Source organism: Kwoniella europaea, chromosome 1 (genome assembly GCF_036810445.1).
Source record: "Kwoniella europaea PYCC6329 chromosome 1, complete sequence".
Taxonomy (NCBI): Eukaryota; Fungi; Basidiomycota; class Tremellomycetes; order Tremellales; family Cryptococcaceae; genus Kwoniella; species Kwoniella europaea.
The window spans coordinates 1,258,715-1,284,599 of NC_089487.1; the positions used below are offsets into that span (position 1 = coordinate 1,258,715).

Consider the following 25,885-nt stretch of genomic DNA (forward strand, 5'->3'; position numbering starts at 1 on the left):
TTCATCACCTGTATGAAGGAATGCTTGACGTCTGACGGACAGAATGATTGCAGAGGAGATGGGACAACCGACTAATCGAACACTGGTGAGTTCGCTATCCTCTTTCATCGGCCTTCGTAGCGCTGATTGAAACGATGTGATGATATATCATCCAGTCACTCGTGAGATGAGGACTCATTTAGATGCTGTCCGGCATGAAGATCGAAGATGAAAGACAGTTTGAGAGTGCAAAGACAAAAAGACAACCAGCATTTCTGGTTCCCATCAGGATCAACCAAAAGATCAGTGCGAGCGGCGATCAGTGCGCCCAAGTCATGCACATACCCACATATACAATCAAAGGTACTAGCCTAAGCTGAGAGGTGTAGTTGTCCGTTACCACGCACTGCCCACACTGCACTCATGCAACAACATTGGCATTCGCATATCTCTCTGATTCATTTGGACCTCTCCACTGACCGTAATCACCCAATCATTCAATCTTGCACAACTAAAAGTCCCCTGTTGGACAGCTGATTTCCCATAGTAACGACCTTTGACGAACCTGTATGTGACTAGAGCTTGAAGTGTAGGGCGAGAAGACCTGTGACGTAGGTAAGAAAACTTCCCACACAAATCATCATTCTTCCTCAATGCATGCTGACGGCTGACTTAGAAATAGGACATGTATCCCTATAACCATTCGATCGACCCCAATGCACCACCGTTCAACCCTCCTCCTCGCACTGTGCAACCCCATCCGCTCAATCAGAATTTCCGTTTCCCACCTCTACCACCGGACATACCACAACAATCAATCTCGCAACCTCAGCCTCATCATCCCCAAGAACCATATGGGCATTCTCGCCGACCCTCCCAGCTGAACCCATCGGCATCGTCATTCTCTTTCAAACCCTTGGAAGTCAGCCCATCGGTGGATAATGGCGTGGGCAGGCTGAAGAGGTATCATGATGATCCGTCAGCACTGGGTATAGATTATGGTGAACCAACGGAAGAACCTTATGAGAGGAGGGTATCACCCAGGAAAAAAGCTCTGGCTAGAGCTATGGAATATACACCTCCAATAGAGCCTATCAATTACAACTATAATCAGTCATACTCGATGAATAATGAACCGATTCCTACACAGACTTCGACCAATTACAATCTTCCACCTCATGTGATCCCTCAATTTGCTCAAGCTGCCATGCCAGCCCCTACTCCGACTCTACACATACAACATGATAGCCAACACTATACTTCCGACCGAGCGATGTTAGGTATATCTCGCTCAGCAACTGTCTCACCTCAATTCAATATCCATCCCGCACAGACCTTTCAGACACCTCCACCACCATTGAATCGAGCCTGGACATTGGACTCGTCTTCGCGTACTGCGCTGTCACCTCTCAACCAATCTCATCAGGGCTTACCACTAACTTTATCACCTCTTCATACGCACATTCAACAAGGCAGGATCTCACCTTCTCATTCAGTCATCAGCGCACCATACGACTCGAGGTCAATCTCTTCCCCAATAGGCGATAGGAGGATTGTATCGCTCTCGCCCAATTTTGGTCAACGGAGACAAGATTCGATATCCCTTCCATCGTCCGAAAGGAAATATAGAGGATATAGAGCTAAGGAAGGTGGTCCACCAAAAGCCGTATTGGGTGGTCCGGGAGGTAAGACATTCGATGAGATGTTAGCTTCGAAAACTTCTCCGAACCTATCCCCTTCAAAAGGCCCATCGAGCGTAGGGGAGTTGTCTACTTCATCAAGACAAGTTAGCGGTGCGAGTAGCAATTCTGAATATAGGTATAAAGGTAATCCGATAACGTTCAAATTACCTCCATCAACCTATTCCCCACCTGACTCGCCGCCTAAACCGCTACCTCTTCCTGAATCGACTGATCTGCCGATTGGAGATCAAGACGAAATGGCGGAAGGCAAGGAAGAGATAACGGAAGAACAGAGAAAACCAAGGAAAGAAGCTTTCCCATGGCCGAAATCGAGAATCAGATTATCCCCTACCGGTGTTCCCTTGCCTCTCTCACCTGATCAGCCGGGTGAAGATACATTAAGAAGACCAAGTATAGATTCGTCTACGGACAAGGAACAAGAGGTGAAAGAAGGGATGTGGAAAGGAAAACCAGTATTGGTATCTTTTCCTGATGAGGTACGTCAGCTAGCCATATTCATGGTTTAGAATGTGATAAAGCTGATCTGTTACGACAGGGTTGCTGGGAGAGATTACGACCTCCTACTCCGTCTGAAGCAGAGGCTGAAGAGCTTGAAGAGCACGACGAAACCGAAGCTGAAGTTTCGGCTGTATTGGGTGAAGAAATGCCTGTTTCACCGATTGCAGAGGATGAAGATGGGGAAGATTCCAAATCGTTTAACATAGTCGAAGACACTGTTCCAGCTCAGGAAAAGGATATAATACCATGGGATGAATATCCTTTATCGCCCAGTCGACCTGTCATGAAAGAGGATGACGATCCCGACGTTGATCACCAGCAAGTTATAAGAGACAAGATTACCGAGCGGATTGCCCTCGTCCCACATCCCAGCCTTCCCCCTCGACCTGTTACCCGAGATGATCGACCTCCTCCGTCGTATAGCTCAGAGCTTATCAGTCTGAGCAAACGATCTTTCTCGGATGCACCATTGGGCAACACCATTTTCCTTAAGAAACAATTAGGCGGGGTTCTCAAAGATTCCGAAGAAAGGAAAGAAAGGAGAACGTCAATCTCATCAACTCGTCATGTGAAACCTATATGCAAAGGATCTTCTGTTGGATCTTGGAAACAATATGATGACATGGAAGTCGAGGGCAAGGAGAATGCTGAAGTTATCGCAGAGGAAATTGGACATTTACCTTCGCCAAAAGGGAAATCAAAGATGGGAGCTTGGAGTGATCATGAAGATGAGGCTGATGATGAAGTCGAGGAAGAAGACGAGAAGGTGTCGATCTCTAGTCCTGGTCGGCTGATCAATGATGTGGTTGGCATTGAACAACTTCATCGGCAACTCCCAGCACCGGCACAAGATGAATTATTCGAGCTTGATGCTGAGATCATCAAGGATTCAACAGCAAAGGTAGATATCGAAGTGGCTCCGAAATCAGGCTCTATGATGAGAGCGTGGAGTGATGAAGAGCCAAATATGGTATGGGAGCAAGAGGACCAGCTGGAACCAGAATCCGTGTCTAGTCCTGCGAGGTTGGAACAACCTTCTAGCGAGTTTGCCGCCGAGGAAGAACATCTTCCGCAAAATACCAATATACAAGAGCAGATCGATGATGTTGGTCTTGCACAAAAAAACGGATCAAAGATGAGAGCTTGGAGTGATGATGGTGACGAAGCCATGTCGTCGGATGGAGAAAGGGGAATACGAGAAACCATATCAAGCCCAGCACGATTAGAACAACCGGCCTCCGCCCCTCACGATGGTGCCAAGGGAGCAATTGATCTCGAAGCTGATCAGCTAGAAGACCACACTGCCGACTCTATCAACCCCGGATCGAGCTCTCGTCTTCACGCATGGACACCTTCACCTGAACCATCGAAAATGCGAGCATGGGGCCTCGAAGAAGATATCAATACGGTGGAAGCAGTATCTGCACCAGCTAGGATGCCCGATCATGCGCATGCCCTTAGGAAAAGTGCTTCCGAGGAGGTTGACAGATGGCAGAATGATAAGTTCGATACTTCAGAGGAGTTCGAGGATGTGCCGCTTACGGCTACGGAAACTTCAAAGATACGTCCTTGGGAGGAAAGTACGCTGAAGCCTGTGGAAGAGATTGATGAGAGAAAGAGTACTAGACTGGAGAAAAGAGGTAGGGTTGAAGATGGGGAAGAGGAGGATTTACTCCAAGGTGGATCCAAGATGCGTGCTTGGTCCCAAGATATTCTTGTGTCGACTATACGGGATCCAAATCCTGTCAAATGGTTTAAGAACGGTGATGAGGTCCAGAAGCAATCATCGGATTTTGCACCCATCCCGGACAAGGTGAGCCAAGCGATTATATGAAGCGTAATTCAAGCTGACAGCTTCATTAGCGGCCTTTCGAGTCAGAGCAACTCAGACAAAAAGCTTTGGAGGCGAAGGAAACCTCAACGTCTGAAGCCGCAATTATGGCGAAAATGAAAGTCCTGGTGAGTGCAATAAGCTAGTCAAAATCGGTAGGTAGATAGTGCATACTGTACTGACTTATCGAAACACAGCGTGCACAAGTCCAAAGTACGAAAGGGTCAAGGAAGAAAGGGAAGAAAAGTATAGACGCAGTCACGTCAAGCGATACCGTCAGGCCAATAGATGACATCAGCATGATCCAAGAAGGATCGGAGGTTTTTTCTGTCAACATACGATCATCATCAGCCGAAGACGTTGACAATAACATCTCCAGCCAGGCTGAGCCAGTTCAAGTGGATGTTACCTCACCTCAAGCCAAACGACTACGTCCGACTGCCGAGCCATGGAAACCGCCTTCATCCACTCTCGGGTATGGTGCTTTAGGTGTATCCACCATACGCCCTCAACCAGCTACTGCAGTACCGACACTGCCACCAGATGCAAAACCTTTCGTACCCCAGTCGACATCATTCCACTTCACCGTTCCTTCCTCTCATCCTGTTGTCGATCCCAATGCACAGTCATTTGTACCAAGATCAACATCATTCACCTTTGCTTCTCCGATACTTCCTTCGGTAACACCGGCCGCTCCGCCCTTCATACCCAGAGAGACATCGTTCAACGTTATGCCACTCGGTAATGAACCACCGTTTACACCGTCTGCAACCCCATTCATGCCCCCATTATCCCCTCATTGTGTGTCTCAGCTCGGTGTCAATATTCAGCGACAAGGCTCACCACCTTCTTACTCCTCACCCAAAGGGAAGAAGCTTCGTCCGACTGCCCTAGCTTTTGACCCTCCACGGGCCTCGCCTACGAAAACAAGTGGTTTCGACTTCACGTTGCCGAATAACAGGGACAGAGCTGCTTCTCTTACATCGAGTAACGGTGAAAAGACACTCCGACCTACCGCCAACACCTTCGTCCCGCCATATGGATTCATCCCTTCACCCACAAAACCCAGACTGCAACCTTCGGCCATACCCTTTGTCCCATCTGCAAGCATCGCATCAAGTGACACCGTTACTTCACCAATCAAATCACTTGCCACTTCTCAGATTCGCTCGGACTTCGATACAGGATATAGCACGGCATCGACGATACTGGTGACTTCGCCGATCAAGGCGGATGCGAGCGTTCCATCCGTACTCGATCTACCGACACAAGATAGGTCCGAAGAGGATCTTGGCGAAATCCAAGATCTGGCAAGACCACCTAGCACCAACGAACCTATCCTTACGCCCGCTGAAATAGTATTCGAGCAACATCGACCTGATTCAGTGGAAAGTGGTTTACAGGTGATTCCACCGGGAAGAGATAGAGCAAATACAGTTGCTTTCGGTCCTTCGAGTCCGATTGGAGGAGGTATTTTTGATCTGGAAGAAAACGAATCACGATTGCAATCAGATGAAGACGAGGAGGAACGAATTGAGGACAGTGTTGTCGATCTAGAATGGCTTTTCTTCGAGACACCTCTTCTGACAACTCCAAGTGTTACTGGACATGATGTTTTGGGAATCAGGGAAGCGTCCCCTCGATTGAGCGTTAGCGAGAGAGGTTCTAGAGCATCGGAAGCTAGTCATAGTGTAAGTAAGATGGCAGTATTAGGAGGAACCCATGCTCACGAACTACCTATAGAGCGAGAGAAGCCAATCTATGTCTTCCGAACGGCCCCCTAGGAATGATCGACCATCAATGAGAAGGGCAGAAGAGAATTCTTACCATCCACTCGATACACTTACTCTACCACTCAAAGAACCGATCATCCCCCTGAAGGAAATAACCATTCATCCCTCTCATCCTGTTCAGCTCCCACTTACACCCCGGCCTAATGTGGAAGAAGTACCTGATGCACCTGTGTCGGCGCATACCACAGAATTATCTGACGAGGCCAGTATCGGGTCTGAGACCTTGGCGCATACTGGACGACCATCCCTTTCTAGACCACTACCACCTATTCCTAACCCAAAAGAGATCACCCCTTCTACCGGTCCATTCCTTCCAGCCAAGGTCGACGAGTATACCACCCCACCGCAATCCACTGGAGATACTTTCGCTTCTGCTGCGTATATGACAGCAGATGGATCACCCCTGATTCCGACGCGGATCTTTGTCGATACGGACAATACACCCCCAAAGAGGCTTAGAAGGCCTTTACCTGATATACCAACTTGGAGGGAACCCATCCCAATTTCTACGCCAGCGCCATCTTCTGGAAATGCAGTTGCAGATCCTCTAGAAATGTTAGAGGATTATGGTAAAGCCGAGGAGGACGGAGACGACCAAGAATTGGTGTATCCCAAAGTTGATATTGATACTAGCAGAAGGAAAAGAGAGTTCGATAGATCTGCTGCACCAAGTCCTGAATTACCTTCCGAAGTGAACGAAGTGGAACCTAGTCCTGATCCTTTGACAGTGAATACTAAATTCAGAGAATGGACTTTCCCGATATGTTCTCCGAGTGGTATCTACGAGACAGGACATCAGGTCAAACCGTCAATTATCAGAAGACATACGATGCCTACTGAGGATCATTTAGACGACCTTAATTCTCCGCCTGCCTCAGCGGAAGCTACGATGGGAGTCGCTTCGACGTTCGCTTCGAGGGTAGGCGAGCTCAGGGCGTACTTACGAGCGGACGAGGAGATCTCAAGAAGGACCTCGTTAGAGTTCCCTATGAGGGAAGATAACAGGAAATTGGGTGTGGTCAATGTGGATCATGACGATCATGAGAGTTCACCTGGGTCTGCACAACAAGGATACATGGCTGAGAAGGCTTTAATGCATGATGAGAGATTGGATGAGATGCTAGATTTGCTGAGGAAGCGGGATGGTATGTCAAACAGAGCTCAAGAAGATCTGGATGGACTGAAAGATTTGATTGTTAGTGCTGTTCAAGGTGAGCTAATCGACCAACCTCACGGAAATGATCATCACAGCTGATAAAGTGCACTTGTATTGTAGATGTTGTCTCTCAGCTTCATGTCCAACGCCAATCAAACACACCTGACTCGCTTGAAAGAATCGCATCGATCTTTGAAGAGAATCCCCGCCTTCTCACTTCCTTGCGCGATACCGACAAATTACCTCCTACTCCTACCCATCAAGAAGCTCGAGAGAGTCACGAAGAACGATCCCAAACCCAGTCCCAAGACATATTCGCAGCCATACTCACAGGCCAACATGCGATTCTCTCCAAATTCGACGACGTGGCCTCTACTCAATTATCAGGTTCCGCAACCTTATCCCAGGCGATCGAAGCATTACAATATGCTCAGCAAGCAGCCGAACAAAGAGCGAGAGAAGAAGATGATCACCGTGCGATAATCTCAGCATTGAGAGAGGAGACTGAAGATAACCGAATAACCATATCTGAAACTCGTGCACAAGCTGAGGTGTTGAATCAGCGATTGAAGGATACACGGCAGGATAGAGACGAATTGCGAACTCAATCTGATGGAATGATGAGTAGGTTGGAATCGATGAGTGTGAGACAGAACAAGTTAGAAGGTGAATTGGATGGAGTGGTCGCTAGGGCTTTGGCAGCTGAATTGGAAAGAGATGCTTTGGCGAGGAGCGTCAATGAAAGTAGGGACTTGGAGGATGGATTGAGAAGTGAAATAAGGGAATATCAAGAACAGGTAAGTGACTGCGCTAGCTGACCCATCGAAAACGGATCTCCGGAGGGATAGTTGACTGTGGGCTTGATGACATTGTAGCTTGAGAAAGAACGTGAGAATTCTGAGAGATCGATCAATCAGAAAGAATCAGAGATTGTGGCTTTGCAATCTCAAATTCAGTATCAACTCTCCCAGATCACCGAACAGAAAGAGAAAATCCAGTTTCTGGAACAAAGCTTGCCACAACAAAAAGAAGATGAAGGAGAGGCGGACAAACCGAAATTGGCCACTGAGTCGTCCATAATTGAGATGAGCCAGAATGCCTTGACTTTCCAAGAAGAATTGATGAGTAGGTTGGGCAAGTTGGATGAGAATATGTATGAGACTATGGGAAGTAGAGTAAAAGAGTATGAGAGTGTCTTGGATAGGAATAGGATTTTGCAAGCTGAGGTGGAATCTTTACGTGAAAGGGTGAGTGATGCAAATCAAGTTTTTTGCTTCTGATATAGCCGTATCATATATCCGAGTCATTCGATACGGTGGAGATACCTTGGACATACAGCTGATTGTTTGATTGTTCATCATATTACACAGCTCGAAGCGTCCGCTGATCGATTTGCCAAACTCCAATTATCAACTTCCAGCTCCCTTTCAGCGCATACCGTCGCTCAACAGGCTTTATGCGATAAATTATCGGATGAGACCAAGCGGCGTGAAAGTGCTGAGACCAAGATGGAAGAGATGAAAAAGGAATTGGAGAGAGTCAGAGAGGAAAAGATGAATTGGAATGTTATTGCTAGTGAGAGACAAGCTATGGCAAGGATGCAAGAGGTGAGTAACATTAACATTCCAAAATACTACGTCATATATCCAGGCAAAAGACGAAAGATGAAGGGCTGACACGGTGGATGGTGTGATCTTGGTAGATCCGATTACAAGCTTTGACACAGGAGAATGTATATTGGCGTCAATTCGCTTTGGAACATGATAGAAGGAGGTTCAAGAGTTATCTGCAAACGAAACCATTCAGAAATCCAGATGGTTCTGAATTGGTGGTCAATGGTGGAGGAAATGAAGATCAAATGGATGAGAATAAGGGTACATGGTATGTTGAGACGAGGTGATTGACACTTTGTCTCTGAAGTTTCTCCTGGGTAGACGTTGGGATGTGTGGAGAGCATTATTGTCTTTTTGTGGATGTCAAAGAAACCTGTTAGTGTACTTCTTCTTGTTTTCGGTAACTACATACTGTCTTTACTATTCATCTCGCGAACTTATCATACATATATACTCAATGCATAATCAGTGATCGTAAAATCGACCCTGTTGGTGACAATCTACATATGCAAGGCACCTTTATACAAAGTGGAGCAAGACTTCGGCTGCGAAGTGGAACTCCTTATATGAGTGATACATGCCCGAGATGTAGTACAACAAAAGAACAAGAGTATAATAAAATAAACCCCTCTGAGATCCTTGGACATATCATCCATCCATTCCTTCCTCTTTCCTCATCCTTTCTCCCAATTTCACATACTCCTCTAAACAATCTGGATTCCTAAGTGTAGCAGGGTTGATACTGCTTATCGAAGCTCCGTTGATAAGTTTCCTTATCGGTACTAATATGATTGGGTAAAAACAATACAGAATCATCAGTTACAATGACAGAATCAATCACCAATAAGCTGAACTTACCTTCAACTCGCTTGTTGGTCAAAGTCACGGGTATATCAGAAACTTGAATTATCTAGATGAAAAGGATCGATTGGACATTCAGCATTCAAGTTAGATAGTCGGGGATGGTGACGTTCAAGATCATGTAGATGGACAGACTCACCTTGGATGGAACATGTCTTGCACTTCTAGCTAATCTAATATCCGTCTTAATCTTCTTTATCAATGCATCATCTAGTGTTCTATCGCCTTTCATCTATGACCAGTCAGCAGTGAATCAAAAATTGTGAGCCTCGTGTGATTCCTCCTCACTCACTTTCACAAACAGTACGACTTTCTCATCAGCACCTCCCTCAACCATCAGACCCACCACCAGCGTCTCTTCCACCCCCAACTGAGAATACTCCGACCCCTCGAGGACAGAATAAATATCCGTTGGACCGAATCGGATTCCACCGGGATTTAACACTCCATCTGATCGGCCTAGCATCAGGATACCGCCAGAGTTGGAAGATCGCGATGGGGTGATTCGTACGCTGATCGACCCGTCATACAAGTTAGCTTGCTGGAAATTCAAAAGCATCAACTCAAGGCTTCACGCACTAATCACCGTGATCTAACACATATAACATCAATTATCAGCTGTATTCATAACATCATAACAACACTCAGCTGAACTCACACCATATGCCTTTCTCGCCCTTGAAATAACTCTCTTTGAACCGTTTCTTCGCCGATTCAACTTCATCTTCGGGGAAACCATAGCCGTCCAAAGGCCAGAATCCTAAGGGCTCAATGGGAAATGCTTGTCTGCAGATCAACTCGCCAGGTTGATTGGGTGGTCCATCCGTGTCAAGAGCGCTGCAATACGATGAAATATTGGCTCGATGACCCTTTTATTCTTGCACGACATCAAGTGCCAGTCCACACTCACAATCCTAACATCCTAGATTGTATTTCCCCTCTATAAACAGGTAACGAAGTGTTCCTACCAGCAAACACCGAACAAATATCGGTTCCTCCTAAATATACAGAACACAATATCGTTAGACCAAAAATCATGATTGGCATAGCTTTTGAGCTGGATGCGGAAGTTGGGTTGACGTACCTGTTATACTACCAACCAGTACATCTTTCTTAACTTTCTCGTAGATCCAATCGAACAACCCGCCAGGTAAAGGACTACCAGTACTCAAAATCTGTTTCAAGGTAGATAATTCATGGTGATCTTTGACATCAGGATAAGTCTTTGATATGACTTCTAACCATTTTGCCGACGTGCCAAATATCGTTATACCATATTGATCAATCATGTTGAACAAGTATGAAGGGTCTTTCAGGGGTGAACCTTCATAGAGGATGATGGTCGCTCCTGTTGAAAGGGATGAAACGAGGTATTGGAACATCATCCAGCCACTGGGTCGACATAGATCAAATTAGTCTATTTTTTCCTGAGATCATACAAGTTCGAACGACCGTGATGGATACGAAACACCTAGTACTCACGGTGTAGTATAATAAAAGAAAACATCTCCTCTACCTATATCACCCGCCAGATGATGTTCTCTTAACGAATCCAATAACATACCACCTTGACGATGCTACACGTACAACAATCAGTTCATTCTCACGTCTTCAGAGATTGCTATTTGGCTGACTCACAACGATAGCTTTGGGTTTTCCTGTAGTTCCAGAACTGAACAATATCCAAATCGGATCATTAAACCCTAATCTCTCAAATGCTGTTTCTCCCTCTTTCGGATCCAGCCATTGATTCCATCTCTCCATATCATTCGGTATCCCAACCAGTTCTTCAGGTAGATGATCAATCACGACGACTTTCTCAGGTGGTGTTTTGAGTGACTTTAAGAGTTTCGGTAAAAGCGGTATCAAGGGTCTTATCACTCCGTTATAAATCACTCCGTTCGTAACGAACAATAACTTAGGCTGTATCTGATCTAACCTCTCTTTCACTCCGTCCACTCCGAAGTCAGAAGCGGCACTTGAAAATATCGCTCCTATACTTGAACTTGCCAATACCAATACAACAGCTTCGAGTACATTCCCACCCCAATATCCTATCCTGTCCCCTTTCTGTATCCCTCCTCTTATCAATGATCTCTGTGCTCGTCCAACAAGATTATACAGCTCCAACTGAGTAATCTTCTTCTCAGGGGCAGTATGAGTGGAGGTCGATTCTGATAACTGGATGATTGCTATATCATTTGGATGGGAATGGGAATGGCGTAATTGATTTTCAGCCCAATTGGACACACTTTCCTCGAACCATGATGGATTATCTTCAGGTGATGCACCTTCATCTATTACGTGTTTACCTTTGGATCCTACTACGTTTTCAAAGTCCCACAGGGATGACCAGAAGTCTCCTCGATGGGAGATGGACCATTCGTATAGGTCTTGGTACGTTTGTAGAGAGAGCGAGTAGGTCGAGTTGATGTGTTCCCTAAAGTGGGCGGTTTGGGTTTGGGAAGGGTCGGAGGGGGTCCAGAGGAGGTCGGACTGGGTATCTGGGTTGAGGGGGAAGGATGGTAATGGCATGGTGGTGAGCTGAGGGTTAGCAAGATTGGGGATACAGTGTGACCCAAGTGGTTTATATATGAGCATCTGTCTACCATCTGGTTTGTGATCAGGTGTTTAAGTTTACCCGTTTATCCCGGTTATCGTCAATCCGGCCGGATCATGAGTGTATTCATGCATGTATCATTATTATTACGTACCGCAGCGTTCAATGGATAAGCTGCGTACCTGTACATCTAGGTATTGATACAATGATTTATTGCATACGATGATTCTGAAGACTTTGATCATTGTGATTATGCATTAATGGTGGATTTATTATTATATTGATTTGGAAAAACATCGGTTCTTATCTCATTATATCACTTTCCCCCTGACGCATTTTATTATTATATTGATTTGGGAAAGAATAGGTTTTTGTCTCATCATATCACGTTTCCCCCTGACGCGACACATCCCACTCACCCCTCACCATTCCTCATGGTACATTCCCCTCCTCACTCTCGGTTGTGACGATTTTCACTAGTTCTCTCCTCATTTACTGCTCCTTCAATTTCTCAGTCGTAGTCTGTTCACCCTCAGGTTCATCTTCATCATCTGAACGCTCATCTCTCAAATCATTGTAGAAAACGGCTCTGCATTCCAAAGACCGCATTAGCACCCTTGCGACGTGACATGTTCTGATGGTGAGACGACACTCACTTGATGAGAATCCTCCAGATGAGGAAGTACCAGAACAAGTTGATCAACTGGAGTAAAAAGATGGGTACGAATATTTGCCATTTCATCCACCAGTCCAACCATTTATCTTCCAGTGGAGCAAATCGGGTACGTTCTTTCTCACTGTAGATGTCCGTGCCCATCGCAATCAGCACCAGTGTTTATCCATTTGGGTATAGAGCAAAGTCCAATCACTCACTCGATAAGATTGAATTCGGTATATACGGACCAAAGTATCCAAATATTAAGGTAGTGTCGGAAATAACTATATATCCATGTCTCGTCACTTTATGTGTCTTCTTGAAAGTGCGGACTAGCAGACTACTCACCTCCATACACCTACGAAGAAAGCGAAGAAAGGGGGAGAAGCAGCTTCGGACACGTAGTTGACACATTTAGCGAGCTAATTCAGAATACATGAATCAGCTACAAGTGCAATTCAAAGGGCTGAGATTACTCACAGCAAGGAAGATGTCGGAGACGTCCATAGTGACAAAGATCGATACACCGATGTAGGTAAGCTAGAACAAGAAGGATATGACATCAGTCACGAACAAAGCATGTCTCGCAAAGGAGGGAGCTTACTCACGTAGAGATTGTAACTCCATCCGATTAACCAAAGAGTGACGATATGCTAGTTTATCATCCATCTTGTAAGCTTACTCGATATCTGCCAGGGGACGAGAAAAAGACAATCTACATGAGCGACCAATTCCTTGAAATCCTTTCTTGGTTTCTCAATCTTCGCAGCCAACAAGATAGTCTGTTGGATCCAATAAGCAGCTTGCACGAGATAATAAGTTTTCAGTTCCCATGTCATTTGTTTATGGGGGTAATCGATCCAGAAGTATTCGGTTTTGTACCCTATACGTGTTCTCAAATCAGTCTAGAGCATGTATCGAAGGAACAAATAGAAGACTTACACCAAGTAGGTAGACCTCTCATTACGAACTATCATTCATCTTGTCAGCTAAGTCTACGTGATAACGAACACCTATGTCTAAACTCACTATACCGAGTGTACCAAGGATGGAAAAGTAGAATACGGCGTATCCCTCTGCAAGTAAGTACATGCGTTAACAACTTATTCCTAGATACCTGTGATTTGATGGGAAGCTGACTCACGCTCAAGGAATCGCATGATCTTTCCTCCCTTTATACCCAACGCAATAGCCAAAGGTCTAAGAATATGGATAGTAACGAATTGTCGGACGCTAAGCAATCGCATCAGTACATAAGTTTGAATGCCTTTATTCGACTGACAGTACGACTGAGTAGGCAGGACGTGGTGGAGTAGACTCACAATGACCAAAAAACAACATAATAACCCAAAAAAGCAAAATCATAAATACTTTTCGTATATCTCCCGTCAGGTAATTCACCAGAGATGAATAAAAGATGTTTGAATGGGTTGGAAGTGTTGGGTTTGAGTAAACCATATTGAACCAGTATGTTGTGGTTGATATATAAGATGATAGGGATCAAGGCCAGGATTAATGCGGATGCTACGAAGACAGCAAATCAAGATTAGTACGTCTATATTCATGTTGATATATGGTTTGACTTACAAGGAACTAACATCCACCTTCCAGTTTTGAGATCATCCCAAAACCCTCTCGAATGGTAATTATCAGGTAAATCATTGGCATCTCTTCTTTTCCTACTTTTGGGTCGGGGTTTACCAGAGAGTGGTTTTACTTCAGATTCCTGAATGGTGTTTTCGCTACTACTCGCAATATGGAGCATATCAAAGATATCAGCACATGCAGATTCCTCTTCAATGTGTCTTGAGAGAGTCACTCACCCATATGATTGTTCTTGTTGTTGATTCAGAGGGATTTGCCTATTAACAAACGAAACAATCAATATCCATGACTCCACATGTCACCGAAAGAATACCACCCACTTCAGAGCGTTGGTGACACTTGAACTTCTCCTTCTGTTTGCTTTGCGCGGATTAGCAGTTGAGCTCGACATCTTGGGTGTGTCTAGCTATGTACAAGTGTTCTTGTAATGTTGATAACTTGCAGATGGAATTGTTCGAGATGAACGATAGCAATGACAACAAACAACAATTTGGGGAGCACTCGCACTCGGTTTGTCGTAGGCTGGTGCTAGTCGCGTTGTACTGACTGTAGTTAGTGCCAACAGATGTTTGTTTACGTGATCAATGGACGAATGCTCTCTGTTCTTTCTTAGTACTTCAGTGATCCTCGTCCAAGACTAAGACATTCCAATCAGCATACATATGCATATTACACCAATACAACGGTCATGCATCCCCGTCGTCCTTCCAATCAAGCGATATCATGTACACAAACGCATTAGCATTCACCATTGTAGATTTCGCTCACCGAGAAATGGCACCTATCGACAGGTCGCTCAGCTCGGCGACCGAGAGTCTCGGAGCCCAGCAAGAACGAGCTTCATGTGATCGTAGAGTCCTGTATCCTTCGTCTATTCATTACACAGTTCATACGAGGATGTCTAAAACACCACGGCACACGGATTGCTACAGTATAGGTGTTTGGCCCGTATATACAAATACATGCAAGACGATCTTCTATTCTCACAACTTCTTCTCTAGTTACTCCTCAACTTCATTCAACTCATGTGCTCTCTTCACAACATTATTCTGTCAAAACAAACCCATCAGCTCAACTATTATGATCTCGCTCATAATGATACTTTAGCCCTACACTACAGGATTGAATTGAAACTCACCCCAGATCGTTCAATCACCACAGCAGGATCATCCTCCGAAGCGTTCTTCGAGATTGTATTTCCCTTGTTCGATTTAACTTCGGCTTTACCTTCTTCTACTATATCTGCTACTTTCCCAGCTACAACAATCGTAAAACGTTTTAAGCTACAGTATATCATCACTGTACCCTAGAAGTAAAGTAAGAAGGAATCGCTCACATGGCTGACCACTTCCCCAGTTCCATGAGACTTCATCTCCCTTTTTCAATTCTTCGGACATATCGTTAGACTATTGGTTTACTGTTTGTTATGGTTGCTTAAAAGGTGATATATGTAGGGCATGGATAGAACACAGTGGAGATTCGAGATACATGTGTTGTTCATACACATGTATACATATATGAGAACATTACATGATGTGGTATTCTACTCATCCCGATCGTCGATCAACGTAAGATGACATCAGATCGCAGATCGCAAAATCATCATCCCACCAACTCAAGATTACCCGATTCAGCTTCGACCGTCCACTAGTCATAGAATGTTCATTATTGCGAAGTACTGTATGGATAGAGTTTCATATCTCCAATAGATGAGAGCATTGATGCATTGCATATAGAATGCATCTTGTAGCCACAACGAGAAACGAGGTCCACATAAACATACTACTGTAATGATTGTGACAACACTGTTACCAATTCAAGGAATGAGATCCTCGGTCCTCTTTCACCAGAACACCACCTGAATTCTAACTTTAACCCTACGCGACGACCTTACCCAACTCAAGATTCAGATCCTTCCCATCCACATTTGGGTCCACTTTTCCCTTCCCATCCCCTTCCACACTCGCACCTAGTTCAGGTTCATCCCCATTAACTACGCCTTTACCCAACCCCGAACCAGCAGAAACAGTCCTAATTCTATGAGCATGAGGTCCATTGGTCGAATTCGTACCAGTTCTTTTCTTATCCTTGAAGATATCTTTCAAAACTTCTTTAACATCTTGGTTATTTGCACTTCTCGATAAACCCTTTGACGATAAGGATTTTTGCAAGGCCGTAGATAAATGCAATTGATCTTCCTGAGTCAAGTAAGCAGATGAAATTACTGATGGCGGAGAAGATGTGGTATTGGTCAAATCGTCGACTTTACCGCCTGATACCACAAGACCGATTCAGCTTCGCTTTCCTTGTATGTCACAGATGATAGACTCACCCAAAGCCTCTCTTAAATCACCTACGTCAATAGTCCTACTTCCCGGTCTATATCCTCCTGTGGCGCTACCATTTCCGAAGGATTGATACGATCCGTTATTCATACTCATCAGTACATTCGCAATTTCGTTGTGTATCTCTTGATCTTCAGGTCGGACATGTCCTGATGAGAATCGTTCGATAGCTATGGAAGAGAAAGAAAATCGTAAAACGACTCAGTCAGTACATAGCTTGTCACATGCACTCATGTATGATATACCGAAGGACAATATCACCAGTTGGAATGAAAGTCATGGTCAAAATACACTTACAATCCTTCACTGCATTTTCCACACTCCACTTTACCTCCCATCTCCTCCTCAGTCCGGCCTCATCTCTCCCGGTAGCACTTTGTACATTGCTCGACCCAGTCAAGGCAGTCAATAGCACCTTGGGGTCTAACAGCGGTTTGGAAGCAGAGGAAGATTCACCCTCTATCATGTGGGGTACGAACGATATGGCCGTCTCGGGAAGGTCAAGGTTGGATGAAGGTGTGTATGGTGGTAAGGGTGGTATCACATATGGTTCAGGAAGAGATACCAGGGACTACACCAACCATTCCCATCAGCAACGTACTTTCATCTATCTGTATTGTGGTATGGCATGACATACCTTTTGAGCAATATCCTGTATTTGTCCCACTCCCCATTTCTCACCGACCACCTTCCAGACCATACAGACCAATTCCCTAATAGCTCTTTTCCTCTCCAACACCCACGATCCATTCCTTCCATCATTAGGTCTCCGCGTCAACTCGTTACCCGCATCTTTGTCCAAGGCCAATAACATCGGTACACTCGTGATTAAACTAGGTACCGGTTGGATCTCAAAGATCTCCTTGAGGATCGTAAGGGCACAAGAAAAGTCCAAGGGAGTAGCGACGTTATCGAATGAATTTAGAGTAACATACGATTGAAGTCTATTGAGAGGTAAGGATGGTCGTCGTGTCGGTCTGGAACTACCCTTCTTCCCTGTAGGAGTTACATTACCTGATGCTGGAGAATTGCCATTACCTGAAGCAGAGTTGGGAGTAGGCGAGATCAGGTTGAATGATACGCCTTTTTCTTTTTCTTTTTCTTTTCCTGATACCAAACCATTCCTATCCCTTTCATCTTTACCACTCTTCGGTGGCTTTTCATCCTCAGTGTTTGTGGTGTGCTGGTCGGGTACAGGCGAAGGAGTGATCGTACCAACTTCAGGACTAGGTAACGTAGATTGTTCATCGACCACTCCAGCACCAAGGCAATTCGACATGAGTAACGTATAGATACTAGCATTGAGGGCATGACAGAATCTGTATATCGAAGAGTCCGATCCGGATTTATTATTACTTGTGCTTGATCCTCTTGGTAATTCAGTTTCTAAAAACAATAACAACGCTCTCGCATAGGTTATCCTAACTGCGTAATCCGATTCACAAAGGAGAGGTAAGGTTTCTTGCCATACTTCAGGAGAGATCGAATTACGTCTTGAGGATTTATTGTGAATTCGTTGTAGAGAGGGAGTATTTTGATTCTCTGATACACTTGGGGTGAGAGGTATGGTAGATTTCGATTTACCTTTACCCCCTCCTCCTCCAACCTCAGCCGAATCATTATTAGATGATGATCCACCATTTGATAATTTCAAATCACCTTGATCAGCAGTGATCATCACTCCAATTATGCAATTGATCAATACTCTAATTATCTCCGAACGATGTTTATCATTTATGTTGATGTCTGCTATTCTGATCGAAATCTCCTCTACTATATCGTTAATCTGGTCGGCATAGTATATATGTGTTCCCAAAGCGGAAACGCAAGATACCAATGAAGGTAATAACGAATCTCTCTGATCGAATTTGATCCTTCTTATGATCAATGTCACAAGATTACCCAACAGATCGGACACTCCCAAACCAACCAAGGAAGTAGTCGAGTTGAGGATGGTAATTACCATTGATAATATCGTTGTATTCTTTGCCGTAGGTTCTTTCAAGTTTTGTTGATCAATTAAAACTTCTATAAGTCTTGTTGGAACTACGAATCTAAATTGCAATATTATCCAAGCGGTCAATTTCTCAGCTAACCAACAACATCTTTCTAAATCCTTCCAACCATCTTCTGTATTCCTATCTTTATCTAAGAACCCAATGATCTGATCAATAATCATAGTAGCCTGTGATATTTTGGATTGCTGTACCAGCGAATGAAAAGATTTCAAAGTCGTTCTCAGTACATCCTTCTTCGTTGGGCCTTTCTCACCAGGTATATGAGCGTGTAAACTCGGTGCTCTTCTAGCATTGAGAGGTCTTTTAGCCGAAAATTCGTTGAAGAATGGAGATTGATCTGAAGAACCATAATCTAATTCTATTTTATCACTTTGCACTTTCAATTCTTCTATCGAATTTGAAGTGGATCGTTCGAACAAGTTGATAAGCAGAGGTGGTAGGAGAATTGAGACTTGTTTGGGGAATTCGGTATTGGATGAATAGAGTGAATCTGAAAGTATAGCACCGTTCAATCCCGCTAGACCAATCAACCTAGTTCTATTCTCTTGTTCTTTATCTTCATCTGGTTTCTCTTTCATTTCCACAAACGTGGCCATCCTACCAAACTTCTGTAATATATCGAGGTAGGTCCTGGTAACATTCTCATCTATCCCAATTAAAGTCCCATCTGTAAATGTCGTAAAAGCGATAAAAGCTGCTGAGGCTCTTCCAACAACTTCCAAATCTAGTTCATTCGATCTTTGATATACTTTAACGTCTAATGCCGAGTTGATACATTTTAATGCTGATTTGCCAAAGAGTGATATATCCCTCTTACATTCCGTTAACAGTGCTCTGAGTATCGCCAAGGATATTAATAAGCTTGCGCGATATTTCGCATAACCACCTGAAGATCTGGTCGATTCCTTTGATATTCTCTTTTCTAACTCTTCTCCTATACGGGCGAGTTTGGATGGTTTGTTGGTTGCGAAATAGGTCAACTTCGATAGGTCCTGAGATAATGGCCTATAGTCCGGTCCGGAAGTTAAGAGAGCTTTGGAAGGTGGATAACATGCGTTGAGGTGGGCGACCTCGGGTTGGAGGTTGGTGCATGGTAGACAGCCCATGTTGATGAGTGTTCAAGAGGGGAAGGAGGGTTGATTATAACGATGTACGAGAGGTTCTGGAGGATGACGGAAGAGGCCGGAGTGGAACTGGACCTTGAAGTTAGCTTGGCGCGTAGGTTTATAATGTGTGATGATATGCTTTTCTGACTGGTAAGGAGTGACGAGGTAGTTGTTAGTCTAGATGGACGCGACGTGTATGAACATTGGATGTAAAAGAGATAGTTACAGACAAGAGGGTTGGTCTGAAATGAAATCAGGTAGAAGAGTGAACGACGAGTGACGAGTGACGTGAGAAGGATCATTGAGGAGTAGTGAGTAGTACGCAAAACATTCTGCATTCGGTCAATTCTGTGACCGACGTCGTACCGGCCATACTCAACAGTTTCATCACGTAGCACAATGTCAAAGCTTACATGCATACACGTCTTGAACGTCCAGGCTTGCGATCAGTGCATCAGGTTCAATGGTCATGCTTATTTGGCCTGCTAGCTGGTGATGCTGGAAGGAAATTCTAACATCGAGAGCATCATTGAGGTATGAGAATGTATGAACAGAAAGGTAAACGAGAGAACATATTATTGTGAAGGGATAGCTAAACAAAATCATGATCATGTTATTTGTATTTTATAATGAAGAATCTGCGAAGAAAATCCTTTTTCTCTGTATTCCACGAATTTATCCGTTCAAAACCCCCCATCTTCCTCTCATCCTACAATCTCATGTTTACCTACTGTTGCTTACAGTCAGGGTTCGCAGCAGCGGCATCTCCACCTTGACCCTGGTCATCCTACTAGTCAAATGTTCCATACGTCAGTTCTAAAGCTCCGCATCGAGCCGCAGAGTGGAATTCATGAGCAGAGAACCTGACTTACCTCATCATCATCATCGTCATCGAAATCCTCATCCTCGTAATCATCATCCATGTCATCTTCAAAGTCACCTTCGTATCTCAAAGCTTTACCAGTGAAATAATCGACAGCACGAGGGATGATCTTCTCCTTGAAGTCCTCACCAATTTGGTAGTCGGTCTCGAGTCTGGCATCGAGCTCTTCAAGCTCATCTTCATCAACGTCGGATGATTCGAGAGTCTCAGGGGTGGGTGGTTGAGGGGGTTTGAAGAAGTTGAAGAATGAGTCGGTGGGAACTACCTTCTTGATCACTCGGGTTCGGCCGGTAGCTACAACACAGACCACAATGAGCTAGATGATCGCAAATAATCCCATTGAAACACTGCTAGCTCACTCTTGTTTCGTTGTTTCTTAATCTCAACCTTCTTGGTAAGATCTTTCTCCTCCTTCCACTTGATCTCGTGTCCGATAGCCTTGTCGTAAACGAAGTCACCACCGTAACCGACTTGTTCCTGTAATAACAGAGAGTCAGCTGCTACAAAAACGACGGTGCAGAGGTCAGCTTACTTGGTAGTAGTAAGTCTTGGTCAACTCGGTGTCCTCGAAGAAATCATTAGGACCGAAGATGAAGTGGAGCTTGAAACCTGGTTGACCAGCTTCGAGGTAAGAGAGTTTGATGTCAGTGAGGGATTTGAGGGCCTAGAAATGTAGCCAATCATCAGCTAAGGCATTTCAACTTGGTCGTGAGGGGAGAAAGGCACACTCACAGCTTCGTCGGAATCAGTGATAGTCTCCGAGATAGGGACGTGGTTCTTCAAAGCTGTTAACCAGAATTCTGGGATACCCTTGATATCACTTGAATCCTTTTCATCCTTGACTTCTTCAACTTTAGCACCTTCCTCTTCCTCGCCATCTTCATCATCCGAGTCGGAAGCTTTACCGGCTTCTACTTCGTTTTCGGTAGGTTCGGCTTTACCGCTGACGATGGCTTCTCGTCGTTCGTAAAGAGGAGCGAATTTACCGAGGAACTAGCAAGTCCAACAGTTGATGAGTTGTCAACATCGCGATCACTATGTCACCTAACAACTCACCTTCTTCTCTAATTCGAGAATGGCCATTTGGAATTCAGACTCGATCTTAGCATGTTCGACTTGAACACCCTTGAGACCGTCGATCCTTCTTCTAACGGCAGGAGGAAGGGATTCAATGTATCCTGAGGAAGTACCGATCAAGTCATCGAGTTTGGATTGAGCGAGAGCGAGAAGAGCGGGGTTCTGTATGAAGGGAGATCATGTTAGCAAAATTGCGCGATAGCAATTCTGGAATATTCGTTCAATAAAGCCATGATCATTGAGCTGACGAGAACTGCAACGAGAAGTTGGGATAATTCCTGTCCTCGCCACTCCCCTCGGAAACTTATCAAGTCGCTTCAACCATCTTCCGCTCTTCACCAACAAACATGTTTTGTTGTACAAGAACATGCAACCTCACATCGCACGTTCCCTCTCGGATTTATATACAACGGAATTTTTTCTAGACTAGACGATTCAACTCACCTTGGCTAACAAGCTAGCAGGATTGGCCCCACCTACATCCTCAGCATCATCATCCCCATCGGACTCTTCACCTTCAGCGAGGGTCTCCACGGTAGGTTGACCAAGGTTGGCGGGTCTGTTTTGTAACACGCCAGTGTCGAGGGGGGTGTTCTGAGGGGTTGGGGCGACGTCGAGAGAAGGGTCAGTTCGACCTTGAATATCTTGTGATTGAGACATTATGGGTGTGGACAGATGGAAGATTGAAATGAATGAAGATGAAAGGATGTAGAATGAGATGGAAAGTTTTTCTATAAAATGATATGTAGATAAGGTGTGTATGGTGGTATGTTGGTGGTGGCAAGGTTCGAGCTGCTTGCCGTTGCACCTGACACAAAATTAAACAGTACCAAGTACCAGCAGAGACGAGATCTGACGCGACTTGCGACTTGTGGCACTGTAGAGTACTCGTCATTCCCACAAACGCCGTGTGTGGCATCATCATGTCACCCATCACCCACCTTGGTGATGGATGATAGCATCGCACGGACCCTCATCAGAATGTTGGATCTGTCAGACTGTACAACGCAGATCATTCCGTGAACAGAACAATAGAGAGTGTCAAAAACATGGGGCAACCTCGTGTCACCGTACCAACGTGCAACGTGCATCAACAATCACACATTGTTGGTATAAAACGATCCAGTCATTCAACCTTCAAGTTCTCTTCTTCTCTTCTCTTTCTTCCTTCTTCTATTCCTCTCTCGTATCAAACAAAACACTACTCACTGACCTGGGAATACCGTTTCTGATTCCACATCACCTCATACCCACTGATATCCTCGTCAGACATGCATTCCGAAGAGCAGCAACACGATGACTTGGTGAATATCCTATGATCAACACACACGGAAAAACCTAAACCTGTATTTGATGGCTGATGTATCTCGATTTACTCAATATCAGGTCGCTTCACCTCCTACTCATACCACTCCCGTCTTCAGTCAAGAAGATTTTCATCCCGAAATGTCTTCTTCGAATTCAATTCCCCACAATCAAAGCACTCCTTGTGATCCTCCACCACCACAATCAACCATCACAAACCCCTCATCTTCGTCAAACACGACCATTCTGGTAGGCGATACCACCATCAACGATATTGTAAGAAGCTCTATTCCCGCTTGCGACACCAACAAGCACAACAAAGACGACGATCACGATATCGCGGGGAATATCTCCCACGCAACACCATCCGTCGCCGATCTCACCGACGAGCTGACAATCTGTCGTTCCAGGATCTCCGATTTAGAAAAGTCCAACAAAGCGTTAAAAAGTGAAAACGAGGAATACCGAGAAAGCTTGAAATATCAATCTGAGGAAATCAAGCTATTACGAAAGACCTACCCGCCCAATGCAAGTACGGAACAATCTCCTCGATATCATAGAGAAGATGGATGTAGTGATGGATGGGAAATGAACCCATTCGAGGAGTATAATGAAGTTATGGGATGGGGTGGAAAAAACGTCGATCAACATAAAGAAAACCTTCAGAAGATTATCATATTCGATGATCCTCCCCAAGAACTAATCTACGAGACGGATAAAAGTCAAGAACGATCTTCGGAAAATGACCTTGCATCGATAAAGGTAAAGATACTGAAACGGGACATTCATAATCTGAAAATGAGGGTCGAAATGCTTCAAAGGGAGCAAAATGAAAAGTATTGGAAAGACACCACATCACCATATAAAGAAGAAGAAGAAGTTTCCGAAGCTCGAGAAGAAGGTGAAGATGATGGTCCGGCGTCAAATTACTTTGACGATCAACATGACTACGCAAATGACAGCTTAAGATTGGAACAAGCTTTATTACAAGAGAAACAAGATCACCTTAGGACTCTGTCTAAAATCGAAGAGATTGTACATCTCAAGGATAAGGAGATCAGAGAATTGAACGATAAACTCTTAGACCAACAGGGCTTAGCAGCTGAAATGCTTGATACGAATGGAATTCTTACACAGCGAATATCCGAGTTGGAGAAGCAACTTGAAGACGATCACAGACTACGAATGGAAGAAAGATCAAATGACGTTAAAAGGTTTCAAGAAGAACGGTTTACTGGCGAAGTGAGAGCAGGAGTGGCTGGTAGAACGAGTGAGGTCTTCGATGCTGGATTGACGGATGTTTTTGAGGTTGAAAAGGGATCCCAGCCGAAGTACTATGGTTGGTAGGATATTTGAATGATCAATTGGGTTAGAACGGTATGTAAATAGATGAAACTTATTGTAAAGTGAAACAAACATTACGATTCTCTCCCGGGTGTATACCCTCTATAAGCTTTTTGAAAGGCTGGTAAATATTGCTTCCTATATATCGAATATCATTCATGCACATTCATATGTGTCGAACATTATTGCCTACTTTCCATGATCAATTCAATCTTTACGTAATTGAGGTTGTCACCAAAGTTGTGATCGAAATTCCCAGCAGATACAGACTATGAAGCACGTTCATTCCTCTGCATGATGGTATTGGGACTCTGAACAATCAAGCAAGACATCTGAGCCTTCTCGGGATGACAAAAGCAGGACTGATTGAGGAAGAAGAAGAAGAAGACCCAACAGATATATTCGATACATCACTATCATCCTTATTCTCAATCCCTCCTATTGGGTTTGCACCGGATCATAATGGGTATTTCACTTACAATCCACCTATATCGGATGACCATCACCAAGATCCACAAGCGATAAAGCTCAGAATACCTTCACCACCTTCATCGCTCTACACGACATTACAAGCACAGTTGATCTGGCCATCATCAATCTACCTTGCCGATCTGATCTCCCTCGGAACGATAGATGTAGAAAACAAACATGTAGTGGAATTAGGCTCAGCAGCTGGGTTACCGGGTGTAGTTGCCAGTATCAAGGGAGTGAAGAAGGTCGTATCAACAGATTATGGGGTGAAAGAGGTGTTAGATGTTTTAGAAGATAACTTCAAGATGAATAGTACGAAGGATGACGAGGATAGGTGGGAGGTGAAAGGCCATTGTTGGGGAGAAGGTGTTGATGAATTGTTAGATGCGATTTTGCCGGAATCGAAATCAACAATCTTGAATGGACATGGACCGAACGTTGTGACGGCATTGTCAGATGAGGGACATGATCCTGTAGGACAAACCAGAACCAAGTTCGATCTTATCCTTGCTGCCGATGTACTCTGGACCACCTCCACCCATCAGATTCTCCTCCATTCTATTATCTCACTCATGTCCAAGGACGGTGTAACCCACATTACAGCTGGACTGCACACCGGTCGAGGACCATTGGAACGGTTCATACGTTCCGCCAAAGATAGAGGGTTAGTTGTGGAATATAAAGGTGAAGTTAGATTGAAAGGTGATAATTCATGGGAAGAATATAATCAATCTATGGCGGTGGAAGGAGAAGAAGAAAGAGGGGTGGTAGTTTGGTTTACACTTAGATGATGATGTGAGTTGGTCATGATACTCTATCTCTATATCATCAGTCGAAGTGTTCATATACCCTTTACGGTATCGATCATGTTGAATTCGGTTGTGTTATTCTGACATAAAAGCTGGTTGATAGATTAACGATAAATGATGAACGATAAACGATTTGCAAATAACGAATTCTATGCATGTCATCATAACAAACCGAGTCATACGAACAGCTACAAAATTATAGATTTTAGAATATACATATATATATATAGATACAATACTCATCGTTCACTTGATCCAATCATCCTCGATCAT

The 25,885-nt window shown here is 44.4% G+C and overlaps 8 protein-coding genes across 8 annotated transcripts; 3 read left to right on the forward strand and 5 right to left on the reverse strand.

The window, feature by feature from the left end:
* Positions 1-664: 664 nt before the first annotated feature.
* V865_000469 (uncharacterized protein) lies at positions 665-8,860 on the forward strand (the record flags this gene model as incomplete). Its single annotated transcript, XM_066224300.1, has 9 exons — positions 665-2,158; positions 2,218-3,993; positions 4,044-4,139; positions 4,209-5,702; positions 5,755-7,015; positions 7,081-7,757; positions 7,836-8,207; positions 8,331-8,567; positions 8,663-8,860. 9 exons carry the CDS (start codon positions 665-667, stop codon positions 8,858-8,860), a joined length of 7,605 nt encoding a protein of 2,534 aa, XP_066080397.1.
* Positions 8,861-9,221: 361 nt separating this feature from the next.
* Positions 9,222-11,969, reverse strand: V865_000470 (acetoacetate-CoA ligase; the record flags this gene model as incomplete). Its single annotated transcript, XM_066224301.1, has 10 exons — positions 9,222-9,355; positions 9,432-9,483; positions 9,574-9,666; positions 9,727-9,946; positions 10,014-10,026; positions 10,093-10,271; positions 10,345-10,432; positions 10,519-10,826; positions 10,917-11,011; positions 11,073-11,969. The coding sequence occupies 10 exons, from the start codon at positions 11,967-11,969 to the stop codon at positions 9,222-9,224; spliced, it is 2,079 nt and encodes a 692-aa protein (XP_066080398.1).
* A 517-nt stretch (positions 11,970-12,486) lies between these two features.
* Positions 12,487-14,645, reverse strand: V865_000471 (uncharacterized protein; the record flags this gene model as incomplete). The annotated part of the gene is made up of 14 exons (XM_066224302.1): positions 12,487-12,583; positions 12,651-12,791; positions 12,868-12,933; positions 12,998-13,071; positions 13,130-13,189; positions 13,258-13,302; positions 13,369-13,532; positions 13,592-13,619; positions 13,679-13,725; positions 13,794-13,882; positions 13,972-14,173; positions 14,237-14,394; positions 14,473-14,511; positions 14,575-14,645. The coding sequence occupies 14 exons, from the start codon at positions 14,643-14,645 to the stop codon at positions 12,487-12,489; spliced, it is 1,281 nt and encodes a 426-aa protein (XP_066080399.1).
* A 610-nt stretch (positions 14,646-15,255) lies between these two features.
* On the reverse strand, positions 15,256-15,651 carry V865_000472 (uncharacterized protein; the record flags this gene model as incomplete). The annotated part of the gene is made up of 3 exons (XM_066224303.1): positions 15,256-15,303; positions 15,393-15,511; positions 15,591-15,651. The coding sequence occupies 3 exons, from the start codon at positions 15,649-15,651 to the stop codon at positions 15,256-15,258; spliced, it is 228 nt and encodes a 75-aa protein (XP_066080400.1).
* Positions 15,652-16,131: 480 nt separating this feature from the next.
* On the reverse strand, positions 16,132-19,723 carry V865_000473 (uncharacterized protein; the record flags this gene model as incomplete). The annotated part of the gene is made up of 4 exons (XM_066224304.1): positions 16,132-16,526; positions 16,587-16,769; positions 16,897-17,170; positions 17,237-19,723. The coding sequence occupies 4 exons, from the start codon at positions 19,721-19,723 to the stop codon at positions 16,132-16,134; spliced, it is 3,339 nt and encodes a 1,112-aa protein (XP_066080401.1).
* Positions 19,724-20,450: 727 nt separating this feature from the next.
* V865_000474 (uncharacterized protein) lies at positions 20,451-22,343 on the reverse strand (the record flags this gene model as incomplete). The annotated part of the gene is made up of 7 exons (XM_066224305.1): positions 20,451-20,510; positions 20,596-20,900; positions 20,966-21,083; positions 21,139-21,270; positions 21,339-21,599; positions 21,663-21,845; positions 22,128-22,343. 7 exons carry the CDS (start codon positions 22,341-22,343, stop codon positions 20,451-20,453), a joined length of 1,275 nt encoding a protein of 424 aa, XP_066080402.1.
* A 611-nt stretch (positions 22,344-22,954) lies between these two features.
* Positions 22,955-24,335, forward strand: V865_000475 (uncharacterized protein; the record flags this gene model as incomplete). The annotated part of the gene is made up of 2 exons (XM_066224306.1): positions 22,955-22,987; positions 23,070-24,335. 2 exons carry the CDS (start codon positions 22,955-22,957, stop codon positions 24,333-24,335), a joined length of 1,299 nt encoding a protein of 432 aa, XP_066080403.1.
* Positions 24,336-24,679: 344 nt separating this feature from the next.
* On the forward strand, positions 24,680-25,594 carry V865_000476 (uncharacterized protein; the record flags this gene model as incomplete). The annotated part of the gene is made up of 1 exon (XM_066224307.1): positions 24,680-25,594. The coding sequence occupies one exon, from the start codon at positions 24,680-24,682 to the stop codon at positions 25,592-25,594; it is 915 nt and encodes a 304-aa protein (XP_066080404.1).
* Between the last annotated feature and the right edge of the window lie 291 nt (positions 25,595-25,885).